Source organism: Bos mutus, chromosome 7 (assembly GCF_027580195.1).
Source record: "Bos mutus isolate GX-2022 chromosome 7, NWIPB_WYAK_1.1, whole genome shotgun sequence".
Classification (NCBI taxonomy): Eukaryota; Metazoa; Chordata; class Mammalia; order Artiodactyla; family Bovidae; genus Bos; species Bos mutus.
The window spans coordinates 46,896,522-46,923,658 of record NC_091623.1 but is presented as its reverse complement, the minus strand read 5'-3'; the positions used below and the strand labels follow the sequence as shown (position 1 = coordinate 46,923,658).

The following is a 27,137-nucleotide window of genomic DNA, read 5'->3' as shown; positions in this document are numbered from 1 at the left end:
CAGGGCCGGGGCCGCCGCAGCCCGGGGAGCGGGCCGAGGAGTGGGCGGGGTCTGGCGAGCGTCTGCGGTGGGCGCCCGCTCACCTGGTGGGACAAAGCATTGGCCTGCCTGGCCGCCATCTGCTGCTCATAGAATGAGTCCCCAAACACGCCGCCCAGGCTGGAAGAGTGCTGCAGACAAAAGAGAGGCCCGCTGTCGTCAGGGCTGCCCGAGCCAGGCAGGGGGAGGCCGTCGGGGGGCGCTGTGCCCGAGCCAGGCAGGGGGGGAGGCCGTCGGGGGGCGCTGTGCCCGAGCCAGGCAGCGGGGGAGGCCGCCGGGGGCGGTGTGCACGAGCCAGGCAGGGGGTGAGGCCGTCGGGGGCGCTGTGCCCAAGCCAGGCAGGGGGTGAGGCTGTCAGGGGCGGTGGGAAGGTGTGCCCACAGGCGGGCTGCACCCAGACCCTTCCCCCAGGACCTCACCGCTGGCCTGGGCTGGGAGAAAGGGGAGGCCTTTGGAACTTCCTGGAAGATGCTCGGAATGTGAGAAGCTGACCCCGTCCATCTCAGGGCTCCTGGGAAAGCCCATGCCCCCTGCGATGGAGGGGTGCACGCCTAACCTCAGGACGATTGCTCCTTTCCACCACCTGATCCTGGGGGGCCTTTGCACCCCAACTTCCCTCAAAGTGCCATCCCATCTCCTCTCTGTGAGCCCATTTTCATCAGATGGAAGCCAAGGGGCCACAGGGTCCAGGAACCCCATGTGACAGCCCAGAGGAAAGTGTGTGATTGGGGCAGGGCGGGAGGGTCTCTGGGTGTCTAGGATGCGATAAGTACCTTGTCAGACATGGGAGACACGGGACAGGAGGCAGGCCACACACGCGGGCAGGAAGGCTTCACAGAGTAGGACGAGACAGGCACACAGAAGGCCCTGCCCCCTGGCCCCCACGGCTGAGAGACCAGAAAGCCCCACTCCTGTTTGCCCAACGCCAGCTGGGGCAGAGGGATGGGGCTGCTGGGAAAGGAGCAGGGGGCTGGGGGTCCTCAGAAGCAGCGGAGATACCAAAGAAGGTGCAGGGAGCTCCTGCCCACTCCTGAGATGCTGCCAGCGAGGTGGCAGGAGAGTCTGGGGGGACGCAGAGGGGAGCAGAGGCGGAGCTGTGTGCGTGGTCAGCTCACAGCACAGGCCAACAGACCTGGGAAAGCAAGTCCCCAGCCCAGCGCGCATCCAGGTCAGTCTTCACAGACCACAGACCCTGGACCTCCTCCCTTGGAGCGCCCTGTTCTAGAAAGGTCCCCATGTTCTCCGACAACTGCCAAAGCTTGACTCTCAGGCCTCTACTGCAAAGAAGAGTTGGTCACAAAACCAGCAGCCACTCTGAGTGTCTAGTGGGCTGACCACAGAAAAGGGACAGCCAGCCAGGTGGAAGGCGGGGCGGCTCCTGGGGACGGACAGGCCACTAAACACCACAGAAGAGTTAAAAGCGCTAACGGAGCAAGAAGGGAGAAAAGCTAACGTGGCAAAAGGCCACCTCTGCCCTAAAAATCGCCAGCTGCAGGTTTGGAAAAGGGGGTGGCGAGGCTGCTGGAGGCGGCAGGTGACCACCTCGGCTGAGGCCGGGGGCATGTCTCTCCGGGGCACCTGACCCTGCGCCCATGGCCTTGGCCCCAGAGAGCCCCAGCGCACACACAGGAGACCCCAGCTTCTCGTGTAAAGCTGCCACAAGGGTCTGCCAGAAAGGTCTGCGCAGAAGGAAGCAGGGAGGGAACGGAACGGGCCCAATCCCAGCTGCCTCAGGTTCCGGCAGCAGCTAGACAGATCCATGCGAGGGCAGGCGTGGCAAGCCGGCTGCCTCGTGCCTCCAGGGGAGATGCTGGCTGGGCCGGGAAGGTAGGGGCTGACCCGGGCCCAGGGGGCTGATGAACGCATCCTCTGAGATCCAGCTTCAGTGGGAAGCCCCGTCTGCCTTCTGCCATGGTTTGCCCCCAAGCAGAGCCCTCCCAGGGCCATCTTCACATCTGAAAGGGCAGCCTTCTTCCCCGCCGGCGCACAATGGATGGACAGACAGACAGACACACAGACACGGGTTTGATGAGACAGCAACATGCTCTCTGCTCAGGATGGACCGCTCTGGTCCAGGCGAACCTCTCCCAAGAGAGATCCACTCCACTGTAACCTTCCTCTGCCACCTCACGCATGAGAAGGGCCGTTACTCAGAGACCAGCCCAGGCAGGCTGCCCGCCGTGGCTTCTTCTGCCTGGAGCAGTGTCTCTCATTCCCACAGCCCTCCAGCTCACGTGACGAGACCAGACACAAGTGCACAGAGCCCACAGGATGGCCGGGGAGCGCGCAGACACCAGGCTGGCCCTCGGCACGCCCTGAGCTCACTGCGCCTTTCCTGTCTTCTGCAGAGCCGGGGGAGAGTCCCAGCCCCTGGTTGCCATGGTTGGTGGAGCGAAAGGCCCTCTTGTGTCAGTGAGCCTCAAGAACAGCCTCCGGTCCCCCCAAGGGGAAGGCCACTGTCCTGACATGTAGGGCCTGGCTCGGGGCACACTGAGAGCCTGGCAGACGGGGAGAGCGGGGCATGCCCCCCACGGCCCTGCCTGAAAGAACAACTCCTGCTCTGCCCAGGAAGGAAAGCCCTGGCTGAGGGTGAGACGTCCTTGGGCGCTGCAGTGACTCCTGAAGTCTCTTGACTTGGTGACATTTTGGGGATGGGGTGGCAGGGTCCTGGGGAGGCTTCACTGCTATGGCAAGAAGCTTTGGGCCCAGACGTCAGCTTTTCGGGAACCCCCTCTCTGATGGAAGGTTCTGAACAGAATGCAGCCAAAGGGGGAGCAGCACCAAGGGGGATTCTGCGGAACCTGCAAAGGTGTGTGTGCATGTGTGAGACTGGGGACCTATGCTGTGCGTGTCAGGGAAGCTGTGTGTGTGTGTGCACGTGTGTCACAGATCAGGAACCTGTGTGTCAGGGAACCTGTGTGTGCGTGTGGTCAGGGACCTGTGTTGTGTGTGTATGTCAGGGAACCTGTGTGTGCGTGTGGTCAGGAACCTGTGTTGTGTGTGTGTGTCAGGGAACCTGTGTGTGCGTGTGGTCAGGAACCTGTGTGTGTGTCAAGGATCAGGGTCCTCTGTGTCTGTGCATGTGTGAGACTGGGGATCTGTGCTCTGCATATGTCAGGGAACCTGTGATGTGCAGGGACTGGGGACCTGTGTTGTCTGTGTGTGTCAGGGAACTTGTGCTTTGTGTGTGTCAGGGATCAGGAACCTGTGTGTGTGTGTGTCAAGGAACCTGTGTGTGTGCATGTGTGCATCAGGGATTGGAAACCTGTGCTGTGTGTGTGTCAGGGAATCTCTGTGTGCACATGTGTGTGTGTCAGGGATCAGGAACCTGTGTGTGTGTGTGAGTGTGTGTGTCAGGGAACCTCTGTGTGTGCGTCAGGGATCAGGAGCGTGTGTGTGTGTGTGTGTGTGTGAGGAAACCTCTGTGTGTATGCGTGTATGCGTCAGGGATCGGGAACCTGTGTGTGTCAGGGAACCTCTGTGTGTGCACGTGTGTGTGTCAGGGATCGGGAACCTCTGTGTGTGTGTGTGTGTGTGAGGGAACCTCTGTGTGTGCGTCAGGGATCGGGAACGTGTGTGTGTGTGTGTGTGTGTGTGTCAGGGGCCAGGGTCCTCTGCGCTGCCTCGTATGAAGGGAAACCTGAATCTGACGGACACGCTCCAGCCCTGCCTGCTGTCGAGGGTGAGCCTTGGGCTCTTCATCCATGCGAAGAGGACGAGGACCTTGGACAGGCCGCCAGGCCACTCAGAGAAGCTTCCCAGGCTGGAGGCCTGGAGGTGAGAGACACACCTTCACGAGGGGTGGAGGGCGCTGAGGAGCAGAGCCCCCGCACAGGCTGGCTGTCACTCAGCTGTTCCCCAAAGCGCGGGGAGCATCCCCCCACCTGCAGAAGCCTGGAAGCACGAGGTCTCGGGGAAGACATGGGCAGGGACAGAGCACAGGCTGCTGGAAGCCTGCTCCGAGCCGCACCCTGGGGTGAAGCTGGCACCGACACCACTGACGTGAATGGGGAGCCTGCCACCCTGAACAGGGGCTCAGCACAGACTCCAGAGGTGCTGTGGCAAAGTGACGGCTCCGGGGGGAGGGTGCCTGCTCCTTGGCCACCGCGTAGGGTGGCTGCGCCTCACCAGTCCCCACCCCAATGGAGTGAACAAGATGGCGTGGGGTGAGACAGGAGGCACAGATGCTGTACAGGTGCACAGGGGCCACGCTGGGGGCGCCAGCCAGGCTGGAGTTGGGGGGAGGAGGGGGGCGGCGTCCCTTACTTGCGGGGAGCTCCCGGGGGAGAAGCCTTGATTGGAGACGGGCGAGGTGGGAGACTGGTTGGCTGGGGAGCCGGCGCTAGTGCGGTACTGCTGCAGAGCCGGTGCCTGCGATGACAGACAGGTCAGGACGCTCGCAGGGCCCCGGGCCTGGCCGCTCCCAGCCCAGCCACCTGGCGAGGTCCCCACCCCTCAGGTAAGCAGAATACCCGGGCATCTGTAGGAGGGCACCTGAGCCTTGGGCCGTAAAGGGGCCCGGCCTCCAAACCCAAGTCTGGGAGGGGTAGGAGCACATGGTCAGTCCAGAACCCAGCCTCGCAGAGTTGCCCTGGGGGGCTACGGAAGGGCAGAGGGGTCGGCCTCTACTCAGCGGGTTTAGAGCACTCACACGAAGGCACACCAGTACCCACACACAACATACGCACAGCCATGCACACACCAACACACACGCTCGGGCAGGGAAGGCCTCGAGCGATGGCAGGATTGGGTGCAGAGCAGGGGTCCTGGTGCCCGGGGGTCCCTATCACCAATGTTGCTTGGGACCAGCCCTCTGGGTTATGCACAGACTTCTAAAGGGCAGTCACCTCTTCACTTGAATGACAAAGGGTCTTGGCGTCTCACCAGAACCCTGGGGGCCAAGACCCGCTAGGCCAGGACCTGAATCTAGTCCCTGCTCTGGTCCCGCCCAGGGCAGCCCTGCTGCGTGTCTCTCAGCAAGCTGCTTGACCTCTCTGACCTGCCGTTTAATGAGACCCAGCTGGCCGGCGCAGGGCCCCCTAAGAACTACGTCTCCTTCGTTTCTTCTGTGGCCTGAGAAGTCTGGAATGGGGGTTGAGCCCCATAGGGCAGGAGGTTCCGGTAGCAAGGCTTGAGTGTCCGAGACATAGCATGGTCGCTTGGCAGTGACTAGCTCAGGTCTTCTCGGGGCTGGGAAGATGAAAATGACCAGAGGGACATTCTCCTCGCTTGAGCGGGTGTGCAGAAGCTCACACAGGCTGCCCCTGGAGGCCGAGCCCTGAGACCGCCAGCTCCCGTGGGGGTGGTGGGTGCATTACCCCACCACGGGGTCCTGATCCGAGAGCTTGGCTCGGACACCCCGTGCCTCCACTGTCCCTCCAGCTCCACCGCTAGGCTCTGCCACTGCAGAGTGTCATGGGACTGGGTGCCCCGGGCAGCTCCACTGTCAGAGCCTCCCCTGGAACTGCTGTGTCTCTGCCAAAGGCAAGGTTTGGGTGCAGTCCCATCCCGGGGACCCCTGAGGTCTGCCCTCTGAGGGATCAGAGCGGCTTGGACATGTGAGCCGCCCCCTGTTCAGGGACCTGCTGGCCCTGTCCGGCCCAGGAGGGCTTGTTCTTTACAGAACACACGGTGTTCTGATGACACGTACCCTGGGGCTGGTGGCCATGGGCCAAGTGAGCAGGGAGGGCTGGCTGGGCCCCCAGCATGCGTCTGTTTCTCTGAATATGGCCAAAGGTAGCTGTGACCACTCCCTTCCCACCAGGGCAACCTGGATAAAAGTCTGAACACACAGGAAGGTTTGCAGGTGCCATCAAACCGCCCCCAAAGCTAGCATTTGTTACCGAGCCTGGTCCCAGGCAAGAGGGTCCCACGGGCTGAGCTGCAGGCCCTGGGCCCAGAGCACTATGCGCTAAGAACCGCAGAACTGGTTTCACCCCTTCTGTTCCTCCTAGGTCATCTCCATCACTCTGGCTCCTGGAAGTCCATTCCCTAGCTCCTGCGAGCTGTGTGCTCCCCACCTCTGAGGAAGCCTTGGGTGGGAAGGGCTGAGGGGGGGATCCAGGCCCATGGGAGAGGGACACAGGTGGCCCATGCTGCATGAAGTCTGGGGCACCTGACCCTGCTCATGAATCAGTTTCCCCATCTCTGTGGGGAGGACAAACTTGGCTTGAGGACTTCAGGCAGGATTCCTCACTGAGCCCCTGGCCGCAGACAGCGTTTGCCTCTGCTCCGACCCCTGGCCAAGCTGGCCTCAAAGCAGAGCCTCGAGGTGGCTGCAGATAAAGCCAGGAGCCCTGATGCTCCCCCCAGCCCCCAGGTTCCTCCTGCACAAGCCCCCCTGCCCCAAGCCAGGCCCCTTCCCGCCTTACCGAGGCAATGTCGATCCCCATCGGTGGCTGGCCCGCGTTCTCTGGGGGGGACTGGGGGAGAGAGGACGGTACTGTGACCGCGAGCGGGGGCAGCTGGGGCCCCCGTGTCAGGCTGGCACTTGGCATCAGGGAGCCGCCCTGGGGGAGGCCGACAGGCACCTGCGGGGGCTGCGGGGGCGGCTGCTGCTGGGAGGCCGGCGGTGGGGGCGGCGGGGGCTGAGGCTGGGGCGGCGGCGGCTGCTGAGAGCCCGCCTGGGTGAAGAAGGCGTAGGGCAGCTGCTGCTCCAGAGTCAGGGCGTCCATGGCCACGGCCTGGAGGGAGAGGAGGGCGTCAGGCAGGAGGCACGCTCAGAGGTGGGGGCCCCCACGGCCTGGTGTGCGTGGCAGCGAAGTGATGGACAGACCAGAGGGTGTCCCGACCCTGGACTGGGACAGCAAAGGCTGAGCAGGAAGGCCTCCCCCAGGGCCCACAGAGGACGGGGCTGCAGCTCGGTGGGCCTGCCCCCAGCGAGGTTTTCTCCCCGCATGCCAATAGGGGGCACCAGTTTCCATATCTGCAGACTTAGAATCCTCTCCTCCTCTGCCCCTTTGAGCTGGAGCTTCCCCGCTGTAGGCAGGCACGGGGCGTACACTCGGGGAGCTCAGTGGGGAGCCAGGACCTAGCCCCTGTGGAGTCCTGTAAGGGGCAGGAACACCCTCACCACCTGCAGCCAAGGGGAGGCTGGTGAGGAAGGCACTGGCGTGGTCACTGGGCAATGACCAGCTCTGGGCTCTTAAGAGTTGGAAAGAGGAAAACAACCAGAGGGAAGTTCCATCTACATGGGCAGCTCCCCAGGCAGGCAAGGGCTCCTGCCTTCTGAGGGAGACTGGAAGCATCCGGGAACTACAGGATATAAACACTAAGCAGAAAGCCTGGCCTCTCATTAGCCGGTAGGCAGTTTGTGAACAGAGAGGAGTTTTCAAAAGAAGAAGGCAGGCCTCAGGGGTGGCGCGTGGCGGGGAAGGGAGACGAGGCTGGGGTCCCCCAGATGGAGAGACCAAAGGCAGTGGCATCAGGAACCATCCACGGCTCTGGCTCCTGATCTGAACAAGAACTGGATAAGAGGTTCTTAACCTGGTGGGGGAAAAGGGCCCAGGCCAGGCATGGGAAGATGTATTAACAGAACTATTGTTAAATTTCATCTTAGGTGGATAAGATCAACAAGGTCATGTTAAAAAACAAACAAACAAACGTTATCTACTAGGGATTATAAAACAGTCAACAGGGACAAACTCCTCAGAGCGCAAAAACTACCAAAACGGACCCAAGAATCTGGAAAAGGAAGTCTGAGCAGATTGGTATCAAGGGAGAAGTCAGATCAGGCACCACAAGCTTTCTAATGCAGATCCGTCGAGACTGTGGCACCTACGCTGAATTCTACCAAACATTCCAAGAAGTAACATAGATGCTTCTCAAACTCTTCAAAAAACACAAGAGGAGAGAATACTTCCTAATGTATTCCAGGAGCCTGGGCTAAGTAAAAAAAGATTAGATTCCAACTGTGGAAATCAAAAAGGAAAGGGGGAATGTAACTTTACAGAAATTAAAAGGATTATGAAAGAGTGGGCTTCCCTGATAGCTCAGTTGGTAAAGAATCCAACTGCAATGCAGGAGACTCCGGTTCGATTCCTGCAATGGGAAGATCAGCTGGCAAAGGGATAGGCTACCCACTCCAGTATTCTGGCCTGGAGAATTCCATGGACTGTATAGCCCCATGAGGTCGCAGAGTCAGACACGACTGAGCGAGTTTCACACACACCGCCTACAAACGAGCTTCCCAAGTGGTGCTAGTAAGTAAAGAATCTGCCTGCCATTGCAGGAGACCCAAGAGATAAGGGTTCAATCCCTGGGTCAGGAAGATCCCCTGGAGAAGGGAAATGGCACCCTACTCCAGTATTCTTCCCTGGAGAATCCCACAGACAGAGGAGCCTGGTGGGCTGCAGTCCATGGGGTCGCAAAGAGTCGGACACGACTGAGTGACTTAACGCACAGCCACTGCCTATGAACAGCTGTGTGCCAGCACAGGGGACAACCTTGATGAAACGGACCAATTCCTAGACACAATCTACCAAAGAAGCAGGTGAAGGAAACCTGGTAAAGTATTTTACCAGGTTTTCTTTTAACAGAAAAAGACTCTCAATACTGTATTTTGAGAGTTGGGACGTGCCAATGAGATCCTAAAGGAGAGACTAGCATACTGAAGAATGGCCAGTCACACGGGCACAATCTATCAGCCGAGATGGACCCAGGGGACTCCAGGCCACTTGATTTCTACATTCCCCATGTCTTTGAGAATTTGACCACAAAAAAACAAAACAAAAACAAAAACAAAAAAAAAAAAAAGGAAGCTTTTTAGAATTCTGCTCCCTGGGAGGAGCATAAGGCCTCCCAGAGAGGCACACTCGGGCCCACCTCCCCTGCCCCACTGAGCCCTCGCACCTGAGTGATGGGAGACAACGGGGACAGGGTGGGCGACACCTGCTGGGCCTGCTGCCGCCTCGCCTCTGTGCTCAGCGACAGTGGGCTGACGCCGGCCGGCCGGTGCTGCGGTGAGGAGCCGGGCGTGCTCATCCCTGAAAGGGAGAGGGTGGGTGTGACGCCAGCCACTGGGGCCAGGGCAGGAGGCACTCACACACGAAGGGTCACTGCCGAGGACAGCCCATTCATTCACAGGTACCAGCAGGCACATCCTGATCGCCAAACCCGGGGAGCCCCCTCTGAGGCCCTAGTACCCTGACGGGAGGCTCCCCCAGCGCTGCAGGGGCTCCCACCTCCAGTGCTGGCAACATGCTCCCCAGTGATCCTGCCATCCCCCCGGAAGGGGCGTGTCCCATAGGCCCAGCCAATCAGCACTTCCCCCACTCTGGGCTACCACACGATTGTCCCCTGGATGGACACCTGACCAGGCTGGCCAAATGAGATCCTGCCCAGGGGATTTTGATGGAATTCCAAGAAGGAAGGTTCAGAGTTGTGTGAGGGGTAACCACAAGGGAGCTGAGAGGCAGAAATAGCACGTGAGCCCCAGAGGCAGCCATGCTGGCACTTCCTGGTTTCAGGAGACAATGAATCCCCTCCTTTTTCTTTTTGCCTAAAATAGCTTGCATTTGATTAGCTCCAAAACCAAGTTGGTCTTGCCTGATACTGCAGTTTCTTCCTGAACCTCATCGTTCTCCTCACCCTCATCCCTCCCCAGGACTGCTCCTTCGGCTAGCTCTCCTCTTGGCCCGTCCCAGCAAGGGGCACATCCACAACCTTCTCCGCCGCCTCCCATGCACTTGCCACACTGCAGCACCAACCCCACTAGTGACCGAACTGGAAACTCAGTTACTTCATCTTCTTCCTGCCGGAGCTCCTGCTGGGGCACTCCAGGTCGCCCCTTCCTTCCCTCACCCTGGCTTCCTCCCCCAGCAAGCTGACCCCTGATGTGTCTGTTGTGAAGGAGCCAAGAGAGGTCAGGTTCAGTCTGGCAGCAGTTGAGGCCTGCTGGCTGATCTTGGGGTACAGGGCCAGGAAAGCACAGGCCCCCTGACGCTGGGAGCAGGAGGGGTGCCCTGGGGGCCAGGCTTGATGCCCCCCGACTTGGTTTCCTTGTCCCTTCCAGTTCACCGTGAGGCCCCAGTGAGGTGCTGAGCAGGCTTGGAAGAGAGTCTGGCTTGCAATCAAGGCCAGGTGAAGTTGCCTGACTCACCAGGGGAGCTGGGCCCAGCCTGCGGAGGGCATCAGATCAACTTTATTCCAGCGGATGAGGTGGCAAGTTCAAGGGTGGACGAGGGTACAGCCTGCACACACTCCGGAAGGGAGATGACAGGCAGCCTTCCCTCCACCCCGAGGCAGCTATTTGCTGGGGCCGTGTCATCGGTGCTGGGCGAGCCCAGTCATGCCTGCACTTCCCTCTCAGATGCCCTGGCGGCTCCACTCAGCTGGACACTGAGGTGGGGGGCGGGGGCTGACACTGCAGCAAAGCCCCTGAGGGCCAGTTTCCACACAGACCCTGGACCCAGAATCAGGCTGCTGCAAACACAGCAAAGTCAAGGGAGCCGTCGACAGAGGCCTAGGTGGGTGGCGTCTGGAAGACGCCCGCTGAGGGCACCCTGGAGTCGGGACCCTGCACTGCTCCCTTGTCTTCTCTGAGCATCCAGCGCTCCACTCGTCCAGCAGGCCAAGGGATGCTTGCAGCCCACAGCAGGCGTGGATGTCGGGAACTGATAAGCACGAGAGGCAGATGCCAGGGGTGAGTAGGCTGGAGGGGCGACAAGGCCAGGAGAGGCCTGCCGCCAACTGGAGAGCTCGAGTCCCTCTGAGGTGGAGGACCTTGGCCCACCACACTGGGCCTGATTCTTCCAGTGAGGACTGAAATCCAGGTTTTTACATGCGTGTTTGAATGTCCATTCAAAGCATCACACACAGTCAGAGGCCAGCCAAAACACACTGGGCGGTTAGGCTGCCCGCCTCTAACGTCTGTGCTGAACACAAGGGAGGTTTTTAATCCTCTGCCTGGCTGCAGTGAGCTCCGGGCCTCACAGGCGGGCAGGCACCACCCCTGAGACACCGGCTGGGCCGAGGGAAGCCTTGCTGCCGAATTCCTTCGGACAACCTGGATCACCTTTGGGAAAAGAAGTGGGGCCAGCTGGCAGGGAGGCCAAGCGTGGGCAGGGAGAGCTGCCAGGGGAGGGCAGGCCAGGTGGCGGGAGCCTGGCCCGGCGGCATGCAAGCCCTCTGTGCGGGGCTGGCTGGCCCCAGAGGTGTGCTGCGAGGAAGGACCCCAGCCTGCCCACCTCCCACGCCCAGGAAACGACTTTAGCAAACGTGGAAGGAGAGAGAGGGGCCTCCCTCTTCCTCCTCGTCCTGACTGCAGGGTGGGCTGGGCAGGCAGGGGGAGGGGGCGGGCTCCATGTGTGCCAGGGGCCGGGTGGCGGCTCTGCTTGATGTAAAACGCGCCGGGAAAACGAGGCCCCGGCCAGGCAAGCTGCCGTGGAGTGGCAGGTTCGCAAACAACCGAACACATGTCAGACATTACTGGGCTGATGCGCCAAGCCAGGCAGGCTGGGGTCTGGGCCCCCGCTTGGGGTCTGTGCTCGGTCCTGCATCTATGGTTTTCACATGTGTTGTGTTTTCCTGTGCTTGTTTAGACTCGGCTCGGGCTGGAAGTGCGTGGCTCCTAAGCGGCCGCTGGGGCTGCGGGTGGGGGAGGGGCTGCCAAGGACCCTCCGGCAGAGGGGGTGGTGCTCTGGAGGCTGCTGCAAGGCGTGAGGAGAAAAATGGGGGCCAGGAAACAGTGACTTGGCGTGGGGGGGCCCTCCCTAGCAGCCCCTGAGGCGACCCTCCAATTTCTCACTTGCACAGGCCTGTGGACACTGCCCACCCACTGGCCTCTTGGCGGGCCCAGGATCTTGGGGTCCCCTGAAACTGCTTGTTTTGTGTTCTGGGCCTTCCCTGGAAGAGGGGGACGGGGCATGGCCAGGGCAAGTGTCTTCTGCCTGATGGCTGAGCCAGCTTTTCGCTTGAACACCTAGGGAGCGTGCACCGCCCTCAGCAACCCTCACCTGCCCCCAGCCCTGTCCACATCAAAGCCAGTAAGGGCTCCGGGTTCCTTCACTCCCAACTCCACCTGGCTCCAAGGCTGGCCCACTTCACCCTGAAACCTCTCTGCACAGCTGCCCACGGGGCTCCGCCCTGGCCCAGGGGCTGCTGCCCATTCTTTACAGTCGGCTTCCCCAGAGGAATTGCGGCCAATATTAATCTGAGTGTGTGATTCTCAGAAAATTCTGTGTGGCACCGCCCAGCAGGGGGAGCACGGGGTGGAGGTGCTGTGGGTCTGTGGACCAGGTGAGCATGGGGCCCAGGCTGTGGCTCCAGGCTGAGGAGGGCATGATGAGGTGGTGCTTATCAACCACTGAGTCCCAACACACGTGGGGACACATGCGAGTCCCCATGGCCCCTCTTGCCTGTCCAGGCTGCTGGGGGACTGCCCCTTCTCCCTGTATGCAAACCCACACGTCCCACAGTCAGCATGGGTACAGCGGTCACAGCAAGGATGTGTGAGAACAAGGCCCAGCCCAGGGAATGATGAGAGCAAAGCAGTGACTTGACAGCAGCTGGGTGTGTGCAGAAAAGCCACTGGGTGTGAGAAGGGGCAGGTCATGGGCAGGGGGTCAGGAAACCTGCAGAAGGGAGAGCGGGTGTCTGAGCAGGGAATGGGGTGAGGAGCCTGGAGGAGGGGGGTCTGTGGGGGAGGGGCAGCATGTGCCAGGGTGCCCTGTGTAAGCTCACTGGCTGGCGAGGAGTCGGGGTGGGGAGCAGGATTAGGGGGCTCCCGGGGGCCTGAGCAAAGGAGAGTGGTGAGCTGATGGCCATTCTGGGTCGGGGGAGGGGTGGGGGGACCCAGCACGTGGGGGCCAGAGAGGGGAGTCTGGGGTCCTGTCTAAGTCACAGGGGGACGGTGCCGCTGGGAGTCCTCAGGACAGACAGGGCCAGGGTGGCACTGAGGGTTCCTGGGACACTGGGACCCTGAGATGTCCTCAGGGATGGGTGGCTGCGCAGTATGGGGAGGGGGCCGGGCTGGAGTGGCCTAGGCTGTCAGTCACAGTGGGGCACGGGAAGGGCAGGGAGATGAGAAGGGGGAGGGGAGTGGGCGGGGCGGGACGAAGAGCAGGTCAGGGGGGCGCATGGGGAAAGCCTGGGCTACCCCAACTCCCTGAAGCCCCCAACACCCGGTAAGAATTGTGCTCTAATCCCTGGGGTCATGCGCCTTCCCGGCCCCGGGCCTCTGCCCAGATGCCCTTCCCCTTTGGTCGGCCTGGCAGCCCCAAATCCCCACGGTGGACTCTGCCCTCACTCACACACACACACACACACACGCGCGCGTGTCATCCTGTCGGGCAAGGGCGCCTGGGGCCCTCCACCCCCGGGAGCTGGCTCAGCCCTCACTCACACACACGCGCACATCATCCTCACTGGAGGGGCAGTCCTGTCGGGCAGGGGCGCCCGGGGCCCTCCACTCGCCGTGAGCTGGCTCAGCCCTCACTCACACATGCGCGCGCGCCCTCCTCACTGGAGGGGCAGTCCTGTTGGGCAGGGGCGCCCAGGGCCCTCCACCCGCCGTGAGCTGGCTCAGCCCTCACTCACACATGCGTGCATGCCCTCCTCACTGGAGGGGCACCCCTGTCAGGCAGGGGTGCCCGCCGCCCGGCCGGCTTACCCTGGCCGGCAGCACCGATGCCCAGGTGTGTCAAGTTGGCTGCCAGGTTGCCGGTGCTGCTGGAGCTGCTCAGCGCGGGGAAGGTGGGCTCCTCGGGGTCCAGCGGGGTCGGGAGGGGGGAGGGGAAGTGGATGTTGGTCAGGTCAGGCAGGGAGCCCCCCGTGTTGTGGGTGGCGGGGATCAGGGCTGTAGTGTTTTCCTGGTCGGCGGATGGAAAGATGCTGGGGGGGAAAGGCCAGACAGAGGGGGAGGTGAGCTCTTAGGATGGCAGCTGGCCTATTCTCCCCCAGAAGCTGTGGTGGGGGCAGGAGAAAGCTGGTTGCAAAAAAAAAAAAATCAGCAGGTGCAAAATGACACCCCACAGTGAGGCGCTGCTCTGCTGGAGAAACAGCTACCAGCACCTCCAGTGGAAACTGAGAAGTGGCTGGTGGCTCGGGGCTGGGGGGAGGGGCTTCCCACTGACCAGGAACGGGGTGTGTCTGAGGTGCAAGGGGGCTGGGGAAGGGGCTCCATCATCTCAGGCAGGCAGGGGTAGGAGTGTCCCCCAGCGTGGGGCTTGCTGGGTGGCCGCCAGCGGCACAGAGCCCTTATCAGGAGGTGTGGCCTCATGAGCGGACGGGAAGACCAAGCAGCCCTTGGTGGCCTTGGGCACACAGGGTGGGCCCTGCTGAGACTTACTTGATTCCAGGAACCTCGCAGGACTTGGGCCTGGGCCCCGTCTGAAAGAGAAGACAGCAGAGCCTGAGCCAGCCTCCTCACATGCACTGCAACCCCTCACAGTATGGCTGACCTCCCTACAAGGGCTAAGAAGTACTCCACAAGAATTGAGTTTACTGGGACTTCCCTAGTGGTCAGGTGGCTAACAATCCAGTGGCAATGCAGGGGACACAGGTTCGATCCCTGGTCTGGAAACTAAGATCCCACATGCCATGGGGCAACTAAGCCCATGAGCCCCGGAGCCTGTGCCTCGCAACAAGATAAGCTATTGCAGTGAGAAGCCTGTATGCAGGGACAAAGACCCAGCACAGCCAAAATTCAACAGATTAATTTTAAAAAAGAAGAAAGTTTAGTCTCGGATAAAGAATATGTAGCCCCAAAGAACAGAAGGAGGGGCTGCCCCAGACACACCCGGGGCAAAACCAAGAACTGTGTGGAGATGGCTTTCCTACAGCCCCTCCCGGCTTCACTCCACCTGGTAAGGTGCGCATGGACCGGGGGTGGTGTGGTCCCGTCAGAGCAGGCATTGGGGAAGTAGAGGAATCCTGTCCACTCTTCACATCCGAATCCCCTGGGGCTGTACCATGGCTGTTGGTAGCCAGCGCGGGGGCAGGACCACTGAAAACCCACTCAGGTGCCTGGAGGCTAACACCCTATGTCACTCCTGAATCAAAGCAGGCAGGGCTCTGGTGGCAGAGGCTCCACTGCTCAGAGTCCCTCTGTCCGTGGCAAGGAAGGACATCACATGGAGAAGCCTCAGGAGGCTCAAACCGGATGCCACAAAGAACACGGAAGATGCTGACCACGCCCCCTGCTGACCTGCTTCACATGGCGTGGGGGCCTGAGCTGTGATTCCCAAGGGGACCCTGCTGCCGGTGTGCTCCCTGGCCCACGCTGCCCGGGGACGGACACGGTGGCTGCCCTGTAGACCAGCCCCGGGGAGAGGGTCCCAGAGAAGCTCTGCTTCCTCTTCCTCTTCTGTGAAGGGGGACACTATCGCCATCCAAGAACCACAGGCTCCAGGCAGGGTCCCTAGACTCTCGTCCAAGGACAAAGAAGGGACTCTCTTCCCCTGGCAGCGGACATGACTGGGCAGAACCTCGCATGCCAGCAGAGGGCTCGGCTGAGTCATGTCCCCTATTCGTCTCTGCCTCTCAGGCCCTCAGGCACACACTCCCCGTATTCTTTAAGGATTATCAGACAAGAACGTGGACACACCGGCAGAGGGCTAGGCCTGCCTTCCATGCGCACAGCCAGTGAGCTGGGGGGTGGGGACGAGGGAAGGCCCAACTGGCAGTGATTGGGGCACCGAAGGGGTGGCATGTGACCACCAGGCGTTTAGCCCCTGCAGGGAATGCCAGAGGAACGGGTTTCTACTTGGCCATAGGCTCCTTAATTCCGTGAGTAAACACTCGCTTCATTACCAGATTATTTTTTGCAAAGCACTTTGACAATGACTTTTTCTAAAGAGTCTTTTCAAACGCATTCCACGGATGTTATGGGATCCTAATGGATTTCTAAACAGTACGAAGAATTCACCCATCATCCCCCATCCCACCCCCAACGAATCCACAGGAATTCCTTTCCTGACATCCTCACAGATGTATCCTTTAGTTTCGAGTGGCAGTTAAAAGGAGTCTCCCCCAGATGCTGGGCTCTGCCACCCTCCTCTCACTCCCATGATGCTGGGGCTCCTTCCCTCCCCAGTCGTGACTCTTGCTATCTTCGCTGGCTTTGCAGCAGCAGCACACTTGGGCAGGTGCAGGGACCCCGTTCCCCTTACTGACGCACCTCTCTGCAACTGGACATTTCAGTTACTTTTTCCTTTGGGTTGTTAAGAGTTTCAAAGGTTTTTACCGAGTAGGAAAATCACATGTGTTCCTCAGGCAAAACTGGAACATGCGGACCGGGTCAAGAGCGCTGGCCACAGCCGCACGTGCGTCTCCCCAGGGCCTGGCCCAGCACACCCAGGGATCTGTGGGCGTCTCTGTGCATCTTCTGCCTCTCTAAGCAGCTTCATCCTCCTCTTTCTGCGTACCAGTTATCTCACAAGTCTCTCACGCCTTTAGATCCCAACTCACGCACACACAGCTTTCTACCCGAGGGCCTGAGGACAGTTTCCTTATAACTCCCCCACTGGCAAACATTCAGGCTGTTTGCAGTTGATTCAGAGGCTCTGAACACACGCCTTCCTGAGCGCAGTGCTGCCTGCTTCATCATCCCCCTGAAGGGATGAGCGGTTTGAGTTGCTGCCCCCTTTCACTGCAGCTTGACCAGCAATAGGTGTCAATTCTTTTTTTTTTTTTACATTCAAAATCGCCTTAGTGTTAAACGCATTTTTGTTCTATTCAAATTCTTTGAAATCTATTCACGGCACAAATTCTATCTTATCACCAGATCTTTTTGTAGGCGGAAACTGGGAAATTTGTTTCGGGACCTAGAAATAATACAGAAATCTCAACCCAACTGGGAATTCCAAGCAGACTCTGTACTGCAACAAAAACTCCAATTATTGTGCAAATAAACGGAAGTTTATGTTTAAAGAAGACGACAAATGACCATAGTTATCCAACACCATGGGTTAGGAGAATGACCACAGGCTAAGAATTAGGTAGTGTAGGTTCTAAACCCTAAGTATCTTCACAAGCTTGTGCACATCACCTAACCTCCCTGTCTTCCATTTCGTTTTTAATTGAGATATAACTGGCATATAATGTTATATTAGTTTTAGGTGTACAATGTAATGATTCGATATTTGTATATACTGTGCTGATAACCATAATAAGTCTAGTTAATAGTTAACATTCACCAGTACATGTAAAAACATGGAATGCTTCATGAATCTGCCTGTCATCCCTGAACAGGAGTCATGTTAATCTTCTCTGCATTGTTCCAATTTAATACATGCTATCAAAGTGAACATGGATTTTAATTCTTTACATGGTTTTTCCCAGTGTTAACAGGCCTTCCATTAGCATTCAAGGCCTAACTGGTTAAAGCTAAATGAGGTTTGGGGAATTCCCCGGCAGTCCAGTGCTTAGGACTTTGCGCTCTCACTGCCAAGGGCCTGGGTTCAATCCTTGGTTGTGGAACTAAGATCCTGCATGCTGGGACACACAAAAAAATAAATTAAAAAAAAAAAAAAAAGAATGAGGTTCACATTTCAGGAAAGGGGATGTTCCCCCAACATACTATTTCACCATCTTCACTTGGGTTGTGCTTCTAAAAAGAAATTTTTAAAAGATCAAGAAGGGAAACCATTTTTAAAAGCGCTTAGGCTCTTACCTTCTTGGTGTCCCATCCTTGCTTGGAAAGATTCTTGTCCGTCTCTGACGCGGTCTCCTCCATACCCGGGACCGTTAACAGCAAGACTGGGGTGGGGTGGGGTTGGAGGAGAAGCAGAAAAGGGATCTTTGCAGCTTCGCAGTGGTACCAGGTGGTCCCCGACACACAGAGCCACAACCGTGACATGACTGTAACTGCCCCAACAGTAACTACTGGGGATTGTACTAAAGAACAAAAGAGCTTCATTTTTTAAAAGAAAAGTTAAAAAAAAATCAGAGGACCTGTGATTTTAAAAGAAATGAAACTGAAAGCGCTGGAGCTCAGGGCGTGTGTGGTCTACTCAGGCTTCAGAGGCCTCGGGCCGCAGAGGACCGCCAAGCGTCTCTCCCAGGAGTGGCTGTCTTGCCTCATGTGCCCCACCTGCAGCCCTGTGGCCACCGGTCACCTGGGCTGTTAGCACCCAGAGACTGGGCCCCTCTTGGGGTCTTGGCACCAAGCCACAGAGCTCAGCAGAGGCTGAGGTCCATCCACCATGGCAGCTACGGTCCCATGAAAGACCTGCAGTGCTAACCAGTCCCAGGGGGGGAAGGAGGGGAGGAAGGGGCTAGAAGGCATCACTCAAGGCCCTGGAACTAGCTGTACCTGAAGCCCCTTTCCTTAAACCTTTCAGGCAAGGTGAGAGTAAACACTTTATGAGATCCAATTTCTTTATGCCTGTTGAAGGTTGCTTTTCACCTGGAATAGCGGAATTAGGAACCTAGCCAGACGGGTTAATTCCTCCTTCTCAAAACCTAGACGAGGGCATGGGAAGACAACCAGGCTAATCCTAGACTCTGTTACTGCCTGGGCCCCTCCTAGACGAACAGGAGAGGTGTTATGTTTCCCGCCCCTGACCCCAAGGCCAACAGGACTCGGAGTTGCCAGGGGTCACAAAGAGTCCCTGGGAGGGCAAAGTCCACTTGTCCACGCCAAAAGCCCAAGCTTCTGCGGGGACCTCCCTCAGGGTAGACCGTGCTCTCTAAGTTCCCTCCAGCATCAGGACCAGGAGGGCCGCGACAGGTGCACTCTCATCCCCCCAGGAGTCTGGAATCCTCGCTTTATTATGGAGACATTCCCTTCCGCGATCTCGCTGCTGGTGCCCAATGAGCTGGAAAGCTCACATAAGCAGGGTGCCTGCCAGCCGAGGGGTGAAGCTCTGGTGCCCATCCTCCTCCTATCAGCACAATCTCCCCAGTGTGTTCACATACTCGCACAGTGAAATGCTACCAAAAGAGTGGGAAGCATTTGGACATCGGCGTACATGATTCATTCTCTGGTTTCAGGGTCCTGGAGCAGGTCAGGCCCACGTGGGTTTCGAGGGCTGGCCTCACAGCATCACACTGCCCTCTCTGGGTGTCGCTGCCCCAGTTTTTAAGATGCTGTGTACCTCCCTGGAAGGTCCCAAGGACACTGCCTCCACGCCTGGCTCCAAGGAGGGACCAGGGCCTGGGTACAGATCTGCCCCAGCTACAAAGGTGTGTGCACGATCCAGCTGTAAAGGAGGCTCTGGACAAGAGTTAGGCAACAACTGGCCTCTCTTCCACTCACTGTTTCAGGATGGACCTTAGGGACCAAGCGGGTTCTGAGCATCAGAGCCAGGAAACGATCCAGTGTGAAGCCAGGGATTGAATGGTAGCTGAAGATGAACAACTAGCCCCAACTGTTGGTCATGAGCTGATAAAAGCCCCTTCTGCTTCGGCTTGCGGCTCCCAACATTTGAAAGAATCTGCAAGGACCCCTAGACTGTGAGGTCTTACCCTGAGTCCATCAACAGAAGCCAGTGTGAGTTCACAGGGACTGTTTTCTCTGCCCAGAAAACCCCTACGCATCCCTCAAAATCCAGCTGAAGCAGTGCCATCTCTGAAAGTTTCTCTGAACTCCTCATGTTACAGGCATTGGCTGAGTCTTCCTTCTTAGGTCTGTGACCATGAGGGCACAGTGGCCACCTACTGGACCTGCCTGACCCTAGGAAAAGTGCCCGTGGGCTCTGCCGATACCTCTTTTCTGGTGCGCGTCCTGGGACCCCCCGGTAAAGGGCTCTGGCTGGGTGGGCGTCATCGTGCTCTGGTGCAGGGCGGAGTCAGAATTGGTCCTGGGGAGAGGAGAGAGACAGTGAGCCTCAGCCCCAGAGGGGACAAAGGGGTAATCTTGGCTCCACTCCATCTGGGACCCACACGACAGAAGAGGGTGACAGCTGTGGGACATTTTTGTGAGCTGAGACCTGAGCAAAACCCTGAAGAACAACAAAGCCCCTGCCCGTCCCTGCCCCTCGGATGGGCGTCTCAGCTTTAGGCAAAGGGTGGTGCCTTCCTGCCGAAACCCTGAAGAGAGTGGGCCTGCCAGTCCCACAGCAGCCATCACGGAGTCCCCTACCAGTGACAAATAAGCCAAGGAAGGTCTTGCTCCAACCAACCCAATGCTGCCCAGCACCCAGGAGGGGCTCCAGTCTCTGCCCCAATGACATAGTATTCCCTGAGCTGCAGAGGCCTGGAGGGAGGCTGCCTTAGAAACCAGAGGCAGCCTTGGGAAGCTGGGCAGACACACAGAGGGCAGGACCAGCTGCACAGCCAACGTGGGGGTGAGAGTAAGAGCCATGTGCGCCCAACAGGAATGTCCAGATGCTGAGAGTGAGGCGGAGGAAACCTGGTTCAGGGGCAAGAGCAGATGACAAAGGGCGGGGCTGTCTCTGACCCTGGGGCTGGGTGAGCAGTGAGGCGCTGGGGGATCCTGACCCCCCTGCACCAGCTGTGTGTCCCTGAGCAAGTGTTCTGACCTCTGTGCCTAAAGACGGGGAGAGTAACAGCCCCGACTCTATGGAGCTCTGAGTGTCTTACATCAGTTGACGCCTTACTGACTGGAGACACTATCAACGCCACAGGCATTCGTCTGTAGAAATCCCCTGGTCAGTAATGTGTTAACGTATGTGACGGTTGAAATAGGACCTAGGCTATGACTACGTGCTTGGTGGGCATTTAACTGTGTTACTCAATTACATATATTTTGTGGGTTTTTTTTAACAGCTTGCTTACTTTTGATCTTTGTTTCCTGAAATCACCTACGTGTATTTTTCTGTGTGTAAGTACTAAAATAAAGTTTGCCTTTTTAACCATTTTTAAGAATACACGCCTGTGTCATTAAAGTATATTCATGTGTGTGCACATGGCTATGTGCTAAGCAGCTTCAGTCCTGTCTGACTCCATGCGACCCCATGGACTGTATCCGGCCAGGCTCCCCCGTCCGTGGGGATTCTCCAAGCAATAGCAGAGTGTGATGCCATGCCCTCCTCCGGGATCTTCCTGACCCAGGGATCAAACCTGCGTCTCCTACGTCCCCTGCACTGGCAGGCAGGTTATCACTAGAGCCGCCTGGGAAGCACCAGGTACATTAACACTCGTGTCCAACTATCAACTGTGTTATTGTAAACATTTGTATTAGCTACATTGTCGTTGCTGTATCTCCCTAGATGATGACATTATGGGTTTTTTTAATCTTCTGCATGTATTTATGTATTTCCCTAATTTTCTAGTAATATATAATACTTTCCAATCACATTTTCTATGGCTTTTTGGGAATGTGGGAAACAATCATAATGGCACATTAAATGAAATAAAGAAAGTGACGACACTGGATATTCCATACAATCCCAACTTTGGTTAAGAAGAAAAGAAAAAGAAAGTCATAAATCAGAGAAAGGAAAAAAAAAAAAATCCCTGGAAGACCCCAAAACTGTGACCTCATTGTTACAGGGATAGAGCTGATTTCTAGCAACTTCTGGATGCTTCTAAGTTTTGCCATTTTTAAGGGACTACATCTTGGTTTTCCAAGTACAACCATGATGGAAGTATTGCTTTGCTTCCAATGAGAGGACTGGGGGTTGGTTCTGGGTCACTGACCTTCTCCAGCTGGTGTCCGCAGGTGGCGAGAGGTACACGGTGCCATATGGGCAGCTGTCCACGTGCATGTGAGTTAAGGGGATGGTGCTGCTGGCTCAAGCCCTCCCTGAGCCCCGGGAACCCTGAATGGGCCAGCCCAAGGAGCCAGGCTGCTGGGAGGCTGCGAACAGCTGGGGCCTCGGGGCGGGGGGCCTTTCCTGCCTGGCTGCGAGCAGCCCCCAGGGTGCAGCCCCGTCCACCTAGCACTCAGCACTCACCCCCTGCAAGCGCACGTGCGGGCTGCGCCCCTTCCAAGAGAGGCCTCAGCCGTGAAACAGGGGCCCGTGGGGGCGGGGGGGCTGCAGGGAGTCTAGTTCAGCTGACCCCGGCCTTGACTCTTAATTCTGGGCTGACGGGGTGGCTCCCGGGGCCCCGAGCGCTAGGTCTGGGGCCCATCTGCTCAGGCTCCCCCAGCCCGTGGAAACAAGAGGCAGGAAAGAACAGCCTTCTCTGTGCTCGAGAGCTGGGCTTCCCAGGAGCAGCCACTCGGACGCTGGGGGCGGGGGAGGCTGGCTGGCGAAGCACCAAGGGGCAGCCAAGTCGGTGGGGGGTTGGATGGGGGGATTCTTGACAGTCTTCTCTTCTTGGCCAAGGTGCAAAGGCAAATTTTGTGTCTTCCGATAGCCTCCCTCTGATCTGTCTGGGTCTGGCTCAGGCTCAGATCCCCCTCAACCCCCCTGCCTCAGCTGGGCTGCCCTCCGTGTGGCCCCCGGAGGGTTCACCACCATGGCCCTGATGTGTGGATGCCTGGCTCACAGCTTTCCTGGGCCCCCCTGCCCAGGCAGGCATCTGAGTGCACCCTCCCAACTCATCTCAGGCTGTGTGCTCCAGGGGTCTCTTCCGTATCACTGTTTCCTGTCCCCTAATCCCCCGCCTGGCTAAAGTTTCCTCAGCTTGCACTGCCTCCTCCAGGAAGTCTTCTGGGGTTGCCATGTGATTGTACGCCCTTCCTGGTGCTGCCCAGTAGCCCTGGAAGACTGGAGCAGCTCTGATTCTATCATGGTGTGGGTAGCAGGCCGCTCTGTCAGCTGAAAGCGGTCCCCGCCTCAACCCCCACCCCCCACCCCCGCTGCCCACATCCTCTGGGAAAAGGATATCTGCCTTCCGTGTTTGTCCACTGACAGGGGTCGGCGATGCGGGGAGCCCAGCCGGCCACGCTCCCGGTACACTCTGTCCACTAGCCCATGGTGCCGGGTAGTTCGGCTGGTGTCCAGGCCTGAGGACTGGAAGGGTGTCTGGGGGTGGGGAGGGGACCGATGCGGGGAGGGAGGAGAGGAAGAGATGGAACAAGAAAAGAGAGGAACCCACACCACGGTTATCTGCTGTGATCCGAGATTTGACCCCCCAGAATCTGACCTCAAGGTCCCCCCAACAGCCCCCACCGCCCAGCTCTGGAGACACCCTCGGCTATTCCAGATGGGCCTCCTTTCCTCTGGGGCCCCTGCCCCCAGCCTCCGAGCACTGTTGCGGGGGGGGGCAGCGGCGAGCCGGGGGTCCCAGGCTCCGGGGCGGCAGGCGTGCAGTGCGGCCGGCATGCACGGGCCAGGCAGAGCGGCGCAAGCTCGGGGCCCGGTGCCGGCTGGGGTGCCAGGGTGCAGAGGGCCCCCCTCCAGCCTCGCCAGGTGCAGACGGGCCTCCGCCCTCTCTCTCCGGGCCTGGCCGACCTCCTCTCCCCACCTACGTCATCCCTGGAGGGGCCTGCCAAGAGACAGCCCCAGGGCTTCCAGCCCAGGACGTCAGGGGCCCACCTGGCCAAGTTCTGGCTCCCCGGAGGCTCCTCGGCGAGCCTGGGGCTGGTCTTGATTGAGGCTCGACCCCCGCGCACCCTCCCCCACGGCCTTGTCCCAGCTCCACCGGGAGCCAAGTGCAGGCGCTACTTTCCGGAGCCCTGGCCCACAGCTTGGCCGGACGGGGCTCCCTTCCAGAACCTGGGGCTGGCATGAGGCCCCCGGTCAGGCCCTGCTCCCGCCCCGGAGGTCCCCAGGAGCCTGCTCTCTGCCTGCCTTGGCGCCACGGGGCCCCCACACCATCTGATGGGGGCAAGACTGGCAGCCGTAGCCTAGCTCTGGATGCAGCTACCGGCCCCTACCCAGCCATCGGGCCCTTGGGCCCTTCTCTCTTCTCTGCGCAGCCAGGCAAAAAGCAATTTCCTTGGGAAGACTGCTCCTGGCGGCCTCATTGCTCTGCCCCACCTGTCCAAACACCTCAGCTAGCACTCGGGGCTGACTGCTCTCCCTGGCGCCCGGGGACCTGTCTTTCTTGGACCCTGCCAGCTTGGGTCTTTATGTGTTTCTGCTTCCAAAAGGCTGCAGGCCCGGGAGACGGCAGCGACCTCACCATCCAGGCATGGGTATCAGAGGGCACAGGCCGTTCATCTCCTCCCAGAGATGTCTGGAAGCCCAGAGGGGAAACTGAGGCAGCTGAAGCAGAGCCAGAGGCAGAGAGCAGCTCAGACCAGCCACAGCCCCACTCGCCAGGCCAAGTCTAGGACCTGAGCACACGTGTGTGCGTGTGTCACAGGAACGAACCCATGCAGCGTCGGCGCGCATGCTCGGATCCCCAGGGCAGGGGTCTCTGGACGCGCCCACACGCACTTCCCCAGACCAGGGGGTGCAGGGCGGATCTGCTTCCACTGGCAGAGGGGACACCTCCCACGGGGCCACAAGGGCGGCCGCACAGGAGTACCTAGCGCCCGCGCACGTGCCAGGGATGCCGAGACCTCAGCCCAGGGGCTCATTTACCAGAGAGACAGGAGCCGCTGCCAGAGCCTCCCCCAGAAATCCGCTGGGCTGAAAATGCAAAGAACCGAGACTTTGAGACACTCCTGCCTCGCCTGGTCCCCCAGCGGGAAACCCCTCTCGGGGGCCCTATGGTAGCCCCAGACTGGGCCAAGCTTGGGGTGCCCAGAGAGACACAAACCTTGAGGAAGGAAGGGATGGGGAAAACAGAGGAAGGGGCGAGCAGGGAGGAGGGGAGAAAACCCACCAAGGAGGGGCCCTGGCCAAGATGAGCAAGACCGCCTGGTGCATGTGCTCTGACGTGGAGGCCGTCGGAGGAGGCCCTGGGGACTCAGAGCTGAGCCAGCCGGACCCCGAGCCAGCCCGTGGGATCCGGGGCCCCGTCACATCCCCACAGTGGTGTGGGAGGAGCACAGCTGGGGAACGAACGGGACTGAGCTCCCTGCGGGGCCGACCCAGCTCCGCCTGGCCTGTCAGCACACACCCGGACGTGGCTGTTTCTGGGGCTCTGTCCCAGCCATGGGACAGGTGTGTGGCTGCTCAGTGGACTTGTCGCTGCAAAGCCCAGACACCATGCTGGGGGGGCGGGGGCAGGCAGCTCTCGGCCTGGCTCCTGGGCCCACCATGCCCCCACTTCCACTGCAGATCAGGGTCGAGGGACGGGGCCCGGGGGAAGAGGCGGGCGGTGGGCCTTATCTCTTATTTACGATAAGGATGTGTGCGGCAGCTACGCGGCCTGCGGGAGCCGCGCTGTGTGCGTCTCTGCCAAGAAACGTTTGCAGACAAGTGGGGTCAGGCCGCGGGGCGTCCTTCTGAGAACTGCTGGGCGTGCGGATTAGTGAAGCGGGACGGAGCCAAGCCCCAGAGGCCCTGAGCGGTTCCCGCTGCTGCACAGCCGGCCAACAGGTGTAGCGGCTGCCGAAATGCTCACCGCCAGACCTTGGCCTTACTGCGGGTCTGCTGACAGGGGACGGGCGGGGGGATCCAGGCGAGGCCTGGCCAGGCCATCCTAGGGGAAGGAGTGGGCGGCGGGGGCGGGGGGAATGTGTGGCAGGGGGACAGGGGGCAGCAATTGCCTGGGAATCCCCGACGTTCACAGGCTGGTATACAGGCACTCTCGTGCAGTGGACAGGGTGGGGCCCGGCCTGGAGCACACCCCAGGGGGGAGGTGGCGTGGGGGAGGGAGGGGGGCTCACCTGGAAGGGCAGATCCACGGTGCTGCTCCCAATCTGGTTCACATTAGGCAGGGACCCCCCGTAGTACTGGCCACGGCTTGGGCCCAGCTGCAGGTACTGGGACTTCTGGAGCTGGAGCTGCAACAGAGAAGCTGACAGCTATAGTGGGGGAAGGGGAACACACCTCCGGAGCACACCCTGCAGAGCGCCATTCCCAAAGGGCCCCACGCGAGACACCAGGCGCAGAGGATGTGGGACTCCCGTGACTCAGATTCTCAAAGGAGCCATGAACCAGCAGAATCAGAGACCCAAGATGCCCCAGGTGGCCCACCCCAGGCAGGGAAACTAGCCTCCCCATCCGGGAGGGTGCTGCCTCCGTGAACTTGAGGGAGCCTCACCGGCTGCTTCGAACAACTGGTGAATAAGCAAGAGTATCAAGTGGACCTGGAGCCTGGAAGCCTGAGCAGGAGGCCCCTCACCCACCCGGGGGAGCCATTTCTTATCACGCCAAAGGCTGTGTTCCTGGGGCGCGGGCCAGAGGCTGCGAATTTACGCCCGGACACGGGAGAAATTGTCTTTCCACTGGTCTGAATCAGAGGGGCCGGCTCTGAAGTGCAGTGCTGGCTTTTCAAAGTACAGCATGAGCTGGCCTGCCAGATCCTGCCTGAGTTCTAAGGAGACTGGCCCAAGCCCCCAGGCCCCCTCTGCCTGTCCCGCCAGTCTCACCCACTGGAGAGCCTTCATCCGGGCTGGCCACGTCCCTGCACAGTCCTCTGCCATTCACTCACATGTGGATTTGTCCCCTGGGCCAGGACTCAGAATCAAGAGCCCGGGGCTCCCTGACCGGTCACAGCTGCCTCCGAGCAGGGCTGGGACCTGGCCTTCCCTCGCCAGAGCATCCATTCCACTTCGCCAGGAATAGCAGATGCTCCTGACCCGGCTGACACCACCGGTGGCCTTCGGGCAGGTCCCCGAGGCCCATCAATCTGCCCTGGGATGCAGTACCGTGACAGAGGGGCGGCCGCTGGGCACCAGGGGAGGGGTGGGCGTCCGCCCCGGCCGGCTGGGATGGTTGCTAGGGTCGACATTGTGTACACAACAAGAGCAGCTCACGTTCCCTCACAAACAGCTCCTGGCAGCGCGCCGCGCGCTGGCCGCCCACGCCGCCCCACTCTCCCACGCCAGCCCCAGCTTCCTGGGGGGCCTTGGACACCGGAGGTGGAAGTGAAGCTCAGGAACTGGCCGCTGGCCCGGCCGAGCACCTCACCCAGGTAAACAGCTGTTTCCTGTGAAGGGCGGCAGGGCCGGGAGGGAGCCTAACCCCGCTCCATTCCTCCACGGGTGGCTCTCAGGCATTTGCTGGACCCAGACCCTGACTCCAAAAGCTGGAGATGCTTGCCATGAACACCCTGGGTCCCTCCTCCCCAGGGCCCGGGGGCACGCAGGATGAAACAGGCCAGCCCCTGGTCAGGAGGGGTCAGGCGAGGCCAAGCAGGGTGGGCTCGGGTGTCCTTGGACCTGAGACCCGCCCCCCAGGCCCTTCTTGTGTCTGAGCCACAGGGCAGGAACCCACATTTATCCCCACCGCTCAAGTACCACCTGG

General features: G+C 59.5%; 1 protein-coding gene and 1 non-coding gene across 12 annotated transcripts in view; both read right to left on the bottom strand.

Annotated features, from left to right (window-relative positions):
• CRTC1 (CREB regulated transcription coactivator 1) overlaps positions 1 to 27,137 on the bottom strand; it is an 80,645-nt gene that overhangs the window by 3,112 nt on the left and 50,396 nt on the right. For 2 of the 11 annotated variants that reach the window (XM_070373361.1, XM_070373366.1), the window contains exons 2-13: positions 25,556 to 25,672; positions 24,363 to 24,410; positions 22,719 to 22,856; positions 21,583 to 21,644; positions 19,687 to 19,781; positions 17,651 to 17,736; positions 14,327 to 14,367; positions 13,649 to 13,869; positions 8,890 to 9,023; positions 6,411 to 6,722; positions 4,306 to 4,410; positions 84 to 170 (exon numbers count right to left, since the gene is read on the bottom strand). In XM_070373361.1, the coding sequence (XP_070229462.1) occupies positions 84 to 170; positions 4,306 to 4,410; positions 6,411 to 6,722; positions 8,890 to 9,023; positions 13,649 to 13,869; positions 14,327 to 14,367; positions 17,651 to 17,736; positions 19,687 to 19,781; positions 21,583 to 21,644; positions 22,719 to 22,856; positions 24,363 to 24,410; positions 25,556 to 25,672 (1,446 nt within the window). The remainder of the gene's footprint in view (positions 1 to 83; positions 171 to 4,305; positions 4,411 to 6,410; positions 6,723 to 8,889; positions 9,024 to 13,648; positions 13,870 to 14,326; positions 14,368 to 17,650; positions 17,737 to 19,686; positions 19,782 to 21,582; positions 21,645 to 22,718; positions 22,857 to 24,362; positions 24,411 to 25,555; positions 25,673 to 27,137) is intronic. The other 9 variants (XM_070373362.1, XM_070373368.1, XM_070373365.1 and 6 more) reach the window with 8 other exon arrangements.
• LOC138988666 (U6 spliceosomal RNA) lies at positions 17,185 to 17,286 on the bottom strand. Its single transcript, XR_011464938.1, has one exon. It is a non-coding gene; the product is annotated as a U6 spliceosomal RNA (small nuclear RNA).